The following is an 11,473-nucleotide window of genomic DNA, read 5'->3' as shown; positions in this document are numbered from 1 at the left end:
CGCCCCCGCGCAGTGCCGGGGAGGATGCGGCCGGGGGCTCCGGGGCGGGGCGGGCGGCGGCGGCTGCAGCGCTAGCGGCGCAGGGGGTGGGCGGCGGCGGCGGCATGAGGCGCGGGGCCGGCGCCCGCGGGAGGGAGGCGCTGCCGGCGGCCCGGCCGCTCCCGCTGCAGCTGCTCGCCGGGCTCGCCGTGCCCTGTTTGCGGGGCCCCGGACGCTCTCGTCCCGGCCGCCGCCCGGGCCGCCTGTGGTGACCATCCGCCGCGCCGCCCGAGGCTTCACCCGCGCCCTCCCCCAGGGCGCGCCCGCGGAGCTCCGGCCCCATCGCCTGCTCGCGGAGGCCGCGCCGGGCGGCGGCGAGGCCGGAAGATGGCCTGGGTGCTCAAGATGGACGAGGTGATCGAGTCCGGGCTGGTGCACGACTTCGACGCCAGCCTCTCGGGCATCGGGCAGGAGCTGGGTGCCGGCGCCTACAGCATGAGGTACCGGGCGCCCCGGGCCGGGCGGGCGGAAGCTTCGGTTTCCTTGGGGAAGGCCTGCACGACCCAGAGCCTCTGCCAGGCGCGGCTGCGCCCAGCGGTGCCCGGGCCTCCCGGCCGCGGGGTCCGGGCCTTGCCGCGTGGCCGTCGGGCCTAGGGAGCCCCGCGGGCGTCTGTCCACCCGGGTGGCGGGCGTGGGAGGTTGGCCCTGCAAGACGCCCCGGGAACTGCCTCTGAGGGCTTCATTTTTGCTGTAAAACTGGCCGGCTGTTAGGATGGCTTGGGTTGGTGGGGGAAGGGGCTTCCTTTCCTTGCAAGTGATTTACAAGCCCCTTGGAGCTGGAATATAGTGTACGAAACGGTAGAACTTGTATTGGGAAAATACTGTCCAAGGTTTTGGTTATCAGTTCCTATTCTGTTCTACATTGTAGTCTTTCCTGGTTGCAAATTTTAATCACTTGCTGTTACAATAGTAATTACATCGTAAGTGAAAGTAGACGCAGGGGAAAAAAGCACCTTAGTGATGTTTTTTGATTACTTCTAAGTGAAATTTTTCGTTTTGGGGACCACCCTCTTAGGCTCTTTTCTTTTGAAGAAGGCTTTAAGATGCAGTGATTGCACAACAAACCAATAGTTTGTTTAGTCTCTGCTGCCTGTACCAGCAGCCATTCATTTTGTTTAATTTTGAAGGTTGAAACACATCAGAGCTTAGTCTCTGGCCTTTATCCTGAAGAATGCTGTGTTGGGGTTTTTTGTTTTGTTTTGTTTTTAACTTGTCAGTTTGGTGGTTCTTTATTTTTATTTTTAGCAGTATATTGAAATATGGTGTATGCACTATAAGTTCACCTGATTAAAGTGTACAATTCCGTGCTTTGGCAGCTTTTTGTTAGGGCGAATTGAGATTTTTCTAAATGCGTTCTTTAATGCCTGCTGTCTTTGAAGTGCTGTCCAGTCTCCCAGTAGCTTTCATACATCTCACTGCTGCTCTCGGGGAGGACAGAGAGCATAAATGTCCTGAAGAGAGACTTAGGGGTCAGAGCAGGCCTGGAATGGTGGGGGCTGCTCCCTGAAGAAATTCAGCTTTTGTATCTTAAAGGGGAAACTCTGGGCAATAAAGAACTCTCAGAGAGGAGGAGATGTTTCTTAAGAGTGTGGAAGTGTGTGGAGGAACCCATACTCTGACGCTGATTGGGTATGTGCTCCTCTCCCTGAATTTGGCACTTGCTCTCCGCAGTTGTGCAACTTGAGGGCTCTGGATAAAGTGACTTATTTTGTAGAACAACTGTCTCAGTTGAAGAAATTGATCTATTGAAAGACATAGGGTCATCCCACACAGTACTAGAGACAGTGATTTCCTAGTTAAAACACAGGCCTCAAGTGCCATGCTGCTCCTTGAGACCAGTTAAGGTACATGAAGGGAATTTAGTGTTTTCAACTGAAAAGTTGCTTCTCACTTCTCAGTTATGGTAAAATGAAAGTTTGCTGCCAAGAACTTTGCTTATTAGGGTTATTTTGAGGTTTTACTTTTTTCCTAGAGTTTTATTTGTTTTAGTGACTCAGCCAGCTAATGAACTTTTGTCTATGGTTTATTCTGTGAAAAGGAAAGAATATCATGATTTTAACCTTTCCCTGACCTTGTTCTTAAAATAATGTCTGACATCTTTTTTTTTTTTTTTTTTAAAGATTTTATTTATTTATTTGAGAGAGAGAGAATGAGAGAGAGAGAGCACATGAGAGGGGGGAGGGTCAGAGGGAGGAGCAGACTCCCTGCAGAGCAGGGAGCCCGATGCGGGACTCGATCCCGGGACTCCAGGATCATGACCTGAGCCGAAGGCAGTTGCTTAACCAACTGAGCCACCCAGGCGCCCAATGTCTGACATCTTTATGATTACGGGTCTTTTACAACACTTGCCATGGGGAAACTTTCTATTAAATGTTTTTGGTTCTTGCGTACATGGTGTGTCATTTAATATAAAATTTCAGATATTTTTGAAGGCAAATACCAGTTTTTAAGGAGTTTACTTAGGTTTTTTTTTTCCCCCCCATATTTAATTGGGTCCTCAAAACTGAGGAGCTGATGAGAATACTTGCTTGCCTCTTGCAAATTCAAGGCCCTTTATTTGAAATTTAAACTTGGGCAGTTCCAAAATGGACTTGATATGGACTAAGTCTGAAGAAGGCTTTAGGCTGTTGGAGGCTTCCTTTGATTGCACTTCCCAGCTTGGACCTGGAGTCCTAAGAAGGCTGGATCTTAGGAGCCTGGTATCTGTCTTCTGTATGGGCAGGCCGTCTCTTTTCATCTGGCATCAAATGGGACGTAAGGCTATTGATGCTTATCTTTCTCTTTGATTTCTTTCTTAAGTTCAAGAAGTAAGCTCAAGGTGCTATATTTGAAATTATTGGAAAAGTGACTTCTTAATGAAATGAAAGGCTGCCTACAAAGTAAATTTTTTTGAATTCCAAAGTAAAGTGAAGTATGCTTATTATATTTGCTCTTTGGATGGCTTAAACCATCCATTTTTATTTTTATTTTTTTTAAAAGATTTTATTTCTTTATCTGATAGAGAGCACAAGCAGGGGGAGCAGCAGAGGGAGAGGGAGAAGCCGGCTCTCCACTGAGCAGGGAGCCCTATGTGGGGCTCCATCCCAAGACCTGGGATCATGATCTGAGCTGAAGGCAGACACTTAACCGACTGAGCCACTCAGGAGCCCCTTAAACTATCCATTTTTAAAGACTTTTTAAGAAAATGGGGGAAAATGCCTTGTAAGAAAGATGGTTTTTCTCAGTAGTCTGACTTAACTTAAAAATGTGTTTGCCTTAGGGCACCTGGCTGGCTCGGTAGAGCATGTGGCTCTTGATCTCAGGGTGGTGAGTTCAAGCCCCATGTTAGGCATGGAGCCTACTCTAAAAAAAAACCAACAAAAAACAAAACTATTTGTGTTAAACAATGCAGGTTGATAGTATTGGGTATGTCGTGGCAAATTTCTGATACTGCCTTTGCTTCTTCCCCTTCTTTTTTTTCTCTTGACTCTTTAGTTTTCTCTCTCTCTCTCTATCTCCCCTCCCCCCTCCCGCCCCTGCCTTCTCCCTCCCCTCTTCTGTGTGTACTGCTATACCACATTTGTATGTGAGGTATGAGCTACTGCAGATTCTGTTTGAAATGAGGCAGGTCATAAATGTTTTTTAGAATCTTAGTTATAATATCAAGATTTTAGAGATGGATGAAGAGACCTTAGAAACTTCTAAACCAATCGTTTTATTTTGAACTGAAGCCCATAGATGTTAACAGTGTTGGTCCAGGTGACCTGTTAGTGGCACTACCATTCCAAATGAGGGCTAAGCTTCCCCTCACTGAAGGAAGGCTGAAACCCATTGTAACTTGAAATCTGGGTCATTCATGTTTTCTGAAGTAAGGGACAGATAACTAAATGACCTTTAGAAAGTAGCTCATTAAAACGTTCTTAAGAGGGTCTTTTGGGCCACCTGGTAATTTTCTTTCCATCTTATGTTTACATGAAATTTATAATCTGTAACAACTTAATTTTTAGGATTTAGGAAGTACTGTGACCTCTTTAGATTACACGCAAAATATTAAATTATTACTTTACAGAAGGCATTGGTCTTGTTGCTGCATAGACTGGGGAGACCTCGGGTTGTGAGGCTCTTGACCCATCTTGTCCAAAAGATTTCACCAGAGGCTCTTGATCTCATCTGGAGAAAGACTTCAAGGACAGACACAACACAGCAGTACAAGCAGGAAAGTTTATTAAAGCAAAAGTATGCTCTCAAAATGTGAATGCTAGTGGGCTCCAGGGAGAGTGGGAGAGTGGTGTCCACTAGGGTTTGGATTTTTATCCACGCCCATTGTGGAGCCCAACGTGGGACTTGAACTCACAACCCTAAGATCAAGACCCTGAGATCAAGACCTGAGCTGAGATCAAGAGTTGGATGCTTAAAAAAAAAAAAAAAAAAGAGTTGGATGCTTAACCAGTTGAGCCACCCAGGTGCCCCTGGGTTTCTATCTTAACAGTTGTTAACAAGGGGGTGGAATCTTCACTACTTGAGGAAGGGATTTCTTGGAAGCGCAGCTTTTTCTTCCTTATTTGGTCAGGGGTTTCCTGTCATGGCACCTATAGGGAGGAGATTTTAGGTATGGTAATGTAGTATAATAAAGGAATACTGTGAACCTTGGCCTACTTTGTCAGCCATCTTGGACCTGTCCTGTTTGGTCCAGTTTCTTATGGTTTTGTTTTTGAGTGCTGCCAGGACAGGCCTCTGACTTCCTCATAGTTGGCAATGACTTCCTGTATGCTGGCCTGCAGGCATCCTATTAGAACCTAACTAACTGCCTACTCTGAAACCATCGTAGTAGTTTTCTGGGAAATGACCGGCTCACTTTGTTCATTTTTGAGGAAGTTTCTGTCACATACCCAGATCTGAATAATCATAGTTTGTTAGTTTTTCTTTCAAGTTAAAGTGATACTCTGTGAGAGAAACTGCTCGGTCAGCCTGCAGATCAACATGGTGGCATAAAAGCTTTCCTTGAGACAACCATTGCACTTCGGTGTGCAGCAGAAATATATTATGCCTACCCAAGAACCAATATATACTAAAATTAATAATTTTTATGCAGTGACCATTGATTTGGGTACAGTTTGGTGTCACTGCCTTGATTCATGCCAAGGCCCCAGCAGTTCTAATCACCATTGGTTGAGTGCAGATGTCATCAAAGTGAAAAAGGCAAATCATGTTTTAGTATTATTCTGAAAATAGGTTTGACCTTCTGAACCCCCTGAAAGAGTCTGTTTCCTCAGCATACCACAAATTACACTTTTGAGAATCTCTGGTTTAATGTGTGCGTACAGTTTAGATACTTAAAATGTTTTCTTCTAAATTAAAGTAAACCCATTATTAAAGCTCAGAGAAGTTAAGTAGCCTGCCACAATGTCATTTAACAAATGGTGGAGCTGGAATTTGAAGCTCCAGAGCTAGGGTATGGCTTCTACTTCTTTCCATTGCACCCTTTGGCTGCCTACCAATTAATAGAGAGGTCTTCTCAAGGTAGTAGAGCATGATCTTTCTGGATAGGAGGAAAATCAGCCAGGAAGGCTATATGTATTTTTTCTTTGTCTTGTTGTATCTTGCTTTTTTTTTTTCCCCCTCCAGGACCTTGCTGAATTTAATAGTTCTTCCCTTTTTAAAGATTTTATTTATTTATTTGACAAGAGAGCGCACAAACATGGGGAGTGGGAGAGGGAGAAGTAGGTTCCCTGCTGAGTAGGGAGCCAGATGCAGGGCTTGATTCCAGGACCCTGAGATCATGACCCAAGCTGAAAGCAGATGCTTAACCGACTGAGCCACCCAGGCGCCCCTGAACTTAATAGTTCTAATAATTTGTAGGATCTCAGACTTTCTAGTTAGACAGTATCTTTAAATAATGGTAGATTTATTTCTTCCTATATGATCTTTACATTTCATTTTCTTGCTTTAGTGTGTTGGGTAGGGCTTCACTGCAGTGTTATTTAGAACTACTAGAAACTTGAGTTTTTAGTCTTCTTACTGATTTTAGAGAATGTTCCCAAAGTTTCATAAATAGGTTATCTTTATTCCTAAATGAGATTGGTCCTCAATTTTTTTTCTTCCATTCCTGTTTTTTATTTTTTTAAACATCAAGGCTGTATCAGTGTCAAGTGAGTTGGATAGCTTGCTCTTTTTATGGGCTAAAAGTTTTATTTATGTATTTGTGTATATATAGGTATATATACGTACATATATACATGTAAATACCTATATACCTATATATACATATATAAATACATACCTATATATATACGTATATATAGGGTCTACGCCTAACATGGGGCTTGAAGTCACAACCTTGTGATCAAGAGTTGCATACTCTCTGGAGTGAGCCAGCCAGGTGTCCCTAAACAGTTTTTTATGAAATGAGACTTAACTGTTTGTTCAAGATTTTGTAAAGCTCACCTGGAATACAGCCTGTATTTGGTGATTTTAACTTTTTATGCACGAGTAGGTGTTTGACTGCACCTGTAATTGATTTAACAGACATAGGAATATTCAGAATTTATGCATGTTAGCCAGTGGTGGTAATTTTAAATTTCATAGAAAATTGCTCTAATTTTTCAGATTTTTTAAAAGAAGATCTCTACAATATTTGTGATTATTCCCTTTTACTTTATGTGCTACTATTGTCTTTTCCTTCTTCTGTGACCCATTTCAGAGGTTTGTCTGTATCTTCAGTGCTTCTCAAGAAGCCAAATTTTGGCTTTGTTTTTCTTTTCTGTTGGATTTTCTATTTTACTTTTGTGGTCATTTTTTTCTCATTTTCTTGCTTGCTCTTGTTATTTTCCAACTTCATTGGTTGGATGCGTTTTCCTCCTTAGTTTTTGGTGTTTGTTTTCTAATAGATGCATTTAAAGCTATATATTCAGCTAAGTCTATCGCAGGATTTGAAGGCAACACCTTTTTCTTCATTCAGTTCTATTGTTTTCTTTTTTATTTTCTTTCTTTTAAGATTTTATTTATTTATTTGACAGAGAGACACAGCGAGAGAGGGAACACAAGCAGGGGGAGTGGGAGAGGGAGAAGCAGGCCTCCCGCCGAGCAGGGAGCCCGATGTGGGGCTCGATCCCAGGACCCTGAGATCATGACCTGAGCTGCAGGCAAACGCTTAACGACTGAGCCACCCAGGAGCCCCTGTTTTCTTTCTTGTTGTAGTTCTTCATATATCCTGGACGCTAGCCTTTGATCATGCATATATGTCATAAATACCTCACCTCCGTGACTTGCCTTTCCATTCTCTTTTTGGTGGCTTTTGAATGTTCTAGATTTTGATATGGTCACATTGACTAATCTTTTCACTTATAGTTAGTCCTTACTTACTGTGACTTAGAGGGTATAAGATATTCTTATAGTCTTTTCTAAAGATTTATTACTTTATATATCATACCTAAGTATACAGTCTGTCTGGAATAATTTTTTTTCTTTTGGTATGGTATGAAGTAGGAGGCCAATTGCACTTTGCCCTGCTTGAAAAGACCTTTTCTCGAACCTCTTCACAATGCCATTCTGTTCTAAATCAACTGTCCAGAAGTGTGGTGTTCTGTTTCCAGATTCTGTATTCTGTCCTTGTGTTCCTGGGGAATACTCGACTAGATCATGCTTTGTCAGTATACTCTTGGATTTGGTTTGTTAATTCTTAATTTGGGACTTTTGCCTCTATATTTATGGCTGAAACGAGCTTTTCATTTTCTTTTTTAGTTCTGTTTGTGGCTAGTTTTGACTTCAAAATTAGGCTCATAAAATGAGTCAAAGTCTTTTCTTCTCTTTCTGTTCTGTTGAAGACTTTCTGCAAGAACTATCTTTGAAAGTTTTAAGGGCAGGGATTTTCTTTGGGGGAAAAATTTTAACCACAATATCATTCTCTGTAGGATTATTTTTAAAAGATTTTTATGTCTTGAAGAAAGTTTTTTTAAGATTTTACTTTTTTGAGTAATCTCTACACCCAACACAGGGCTTGAATATACAGCCCCAAGATCAAGAGTCAATCCTCCACCAGCTGAGCCAGCCATTGAAGAAAGTTTTGATAAGTTATCTTTCTAGGAAATTGTTCATCTTATCCATAGTTTCAAATGTATTGGCATAAAGTTGGTAGTGATATTTTCATCTTTTTAGGTTTTTTTAGAAGCCTGCTTTTTAGGTTTTTTTTTAGAAGCCTGCTTCTCCCTCCCTCACTCCCCCTGCTTGTGTTCCCTCTCTCACTGTGTCTCTCTCTGTCAAATAAATAAAATCTAAAAAAAAAACAAACAAAAGACTACAAGAAACTCCAGTTTCAGGACACTGCTTTTCTCCTGCATTTTGGTCAGCACTGTGGCGCTGCACCCCTTCAGTTCTTTTTTTTTTTTTTTTTAAGATTTTACTTAGCGTGGGTGTGTGTGTATGTGTGAGCACGAGCAGGGTAGAGGGAGGAGCAGACTCCCCTCAGAGCAGGGAGCCCAATGCAGGGCTCAATCCCAGGACCCTGGGATCAAGACCTGAGCCGAAGGCAGACGCTTAACCAACTGAGCCACCCAGGTGCCCTCGCACCTCCTTAGTTCTTAGCCATCTCCCTTTTCTTACTGGTTCTGAACATCCTTCCACCTTGTCCTCTGGAATCCTCAGTCTGCCATCACATGGATTGAATTGTGTCCCCCCAAAAGGGTATTGGAAGTCCTAACCCTCAGGACCTCAGAATGCGACCTTTTTTGAATAAGGTCTTTATAGGGGTAATCAAGTTAAAATGATATAATGAGGATAGGCACTGGTATCTTTATAAAAAGAGGACATTTGGGCACAGAGGGAAGACTAAGTGAAGACTTACAAGGGGAAGCTGGCCATGTGATTGGAGGGATGCATCCACAAGCCAGGGAGTGCAGAGGACTTCACCAAACACCAGAAGCTGAAGGAGAGGTCCAGACCAACTCCCCAGCATGCTTATTTCAGACTTCTGGCCTCTATAGAGCTGAGAGATGTAAATTTCTGTTGCTTTAAGTTTTTGGTACTTTGTTAGGACAGCCTGAGGAAACTAACACAGGCAACTTTGTCTCATAATGATATCTTCACCTTCCTATTCTTTTGGAATGCTGGCTGTCCTCTCAGTATATACTTTTCCTCTGAAGCCCTAGCAAGTGGTGGTAGTTTATTTCCACAGGCTTCCCACTGCCCAGAAGGTGAGGGAAGGATCCTCCTTACTTCTCACTGCTACTTTTAAGCTATGCTCCCTTTCTCCTTCCTTTTAAGACTCCCCCAACTTTGAATTTCATGTTAACCAAATATCAACCACTCGGTCACCCAATTATTGCAGTCATCTCCGTGATTTCTGGGTCAGTCCTCGTTTTTAAAATTTTAGGTCCTGGTTCAGTATCACTCTCTGACACTACTAAATTCTTGGTGATTTCCGAAGATACCTGAATGGGCCTTCCAGTAGCCTAACATTTCTGTTCCTTGTATCTTTCTTACAGTGGTATTATCTTCAGCTTCTCAATCCTGTGATCATATGTTAGACCTTGACATTTCCAATCATGTAACCCACGTATAATCTCAAATTCAGGGTTCAGTGTTAACTACCACCTTCTACCCTTTCAGCTCATTCCCTCAGTACCTTCCTCTTGCTGTCATTTGGCCCAACTACAGTCCTTGATCCAACTCTGTTCGCCCTTTTTTTTTTTCAGATTTATTTATTTACTTATTTTAGAGAGAGAGCACAAGCAGGGGAAGGGGGAGAGGGAGAGAAGCAGACTCCCCGCCAAGTGCAGCTTGATCTCACAACCTTGAGATCATGACCTGAGCTGAAATGGAGTCGGAAGCTGAACTGACTGAGCCACCCAGGCGCCCCATCACCCTCTTGAACACCTTTTTTTTTCTTCAGCCAGTTTTAATTTTCATGGTCAGTCATTGTATTAGTTCCTTGCATATACCCTTGTTCCTCTTGCCCTCTCTTGCTTTATTCCCCTCCCATCTTTTTTATTTTAGCAAAACTGTAACCCTGATTAAATGTGATTTTTCACTTTAAGTCACCTAAGCAGCTGAATGTGGTCTGGAAAAACATTGAATGGGTCTCAGTTGAAGTTTACAGCCTCAGTGTTCCGGTGCATCCTTTTGCCATTGCCCCTGTGTTGTTCTCATAGTGGCCTCATCCACTGCTCCCCACCCCCAGCCCTTGATGACTCCAGGACTCCTCGGACCCTTCCACCACTTCCTCCCCATTCCCGCTTTCCACTGATTGAATCCCTTACTTGGTACTTCCTTCCACAGACTATACTGGCTTAGATGTTTTTCTTGATGTATTTAGGTGGGGATTTCTTTTATTTATCCTGCTTTGGTTATTTGGGCTTCTTCAATCAGTGCATTGGTATATTTCATCAGTTCTGGAACTTGCTTAGCCTTTATCTCAGATATTGCCTCCACAATATTTTTCCCTCTTCTGGAACTTCAGTGTAAAATCTCACTCTGTCCTTTCTTTCTCTTTTGCATTTTCCATCATTTCACTCTTTGCTTCCTTCTGAATAACTTATTTTTGCCTATATTCCAGTTTCCTTATTTATTCTACTCTACATTTCTGTCTGAGCTGTTAAAGCTAAGTTCTTAATTTTAGCAGTTTTATTTTCCAGTTCTAGAAGTTCTGTTTGGGGACGCCTGGGTGGCTCAGTCAGGTAAGTGTCTGCCGTTGGCTCAGGTCATGATCCCAGGGTCCTGGGATTGAGCCCCATATTGGGCTCCCTGCTCAGCAGAGACCCTGCTTCTCCTTCTCCCTCTGCTGCTCTCCCTGCTTGTGCTCGTTCTCTCTCTCTCTCTCTCTCTGTCAAATAAATAAATGGAATCTTTAAAAAAAATTTTTTTAAAAAAAGAAGTCCTGTTTGTTCCTTTTCAGTTTTGCTGTCCCTTAAAATTTCCTCTTCCTTGCGATCTTTTTGGGCTTGTCTTTTATTTCTTTAAACAGAGTAAGCATAATTTTATAGTGTGAGTCCATTAATTCTAGCATCTGAATTCTTTGGGGGTATCCATCTGTGTCTAATTAGGAAAATAGAAACCATTTAGATGTTTAAATTAGAGAAAGATGTAATAAAGTATTTGCAAAGGTGCTGGAAGGGTTGGGGGGGGGCACTTGTTACCTGGTTGCTCCTGGGCTAGCTGCTGGAGGCATGGCTGCTGGAGCCCGGAAATTTCCTGTAGCTGCAATCTCTGCGGTTTCCTGCCTCTCTGTCTTTTCCCACTCCCTTTTAATTCCCCACCAGTGCTTTCCTTGTACAACTTAGCAAGACTCCAGCTGGCAACACGTCTTGTATGTGTAGTTTCAGACCTCGAACCCTCTGCAACAGAGGCGGAAAAGAGCTGAATACCAACAGACTGATCTGGAACTGGGTGTATGCCATCTGTTGTTTTTGCTGTTGGTTCTTGCTCCCAGAGTCTTGTTTGTCTTTGTGTGCCTGGTTATTTT

General features: G+C 43.0%; 1 protein-coding gene across 3 annotated transcripts in view; it reads left to right on the top strand.

Annotated features, from left to right (window-relative positions):
- The first annotated feature begins 201 nt into the window (after positions 1-201).
- UBP1 (upstream binding protein 1) overlaps positions 202-11,473 on the top strand; it is a 51,577-nt gene continuing 40,305 nt past the window's right edge. The window contains exon 1 of one of the 3 annotated variants that reach the window (XM_032409073.1): positions 202-479. In XM_032409073.1, the coding sequence (XP_032264964.1) occupies positions 367-479 (113 nt within the window). In that variant the 5' untranslated portion in view covers positions 202-366. The remainder of the gene's footprint in view (positions 480-11,473) is intronic. The other 2 variants (XM_032409071.1, XM_032409072.1) reach the window with 2 other exon arrangements.

This window comes from Phoca vitulina, unplaced genomic scaffold (assembly GCF_004348235.1).
Source record: "Phoca vitulina isolate PV1807 unplaced genomic scaffold, GSC_HSeal_1.0 scaffold10, whole genome shotgun sequence".
Classification (NCBI taxonomy): domain Eukaryota; kingdom Metazoa; phylum Chordata; class Mammalia; order Carnivora; family Phocidae; genus Phoca; species Phoca vitulina.
Note: the sequence above shows the minus strand (reverse complement) of the source record. Positions and strands in the feature narration are given on the sequence as shown.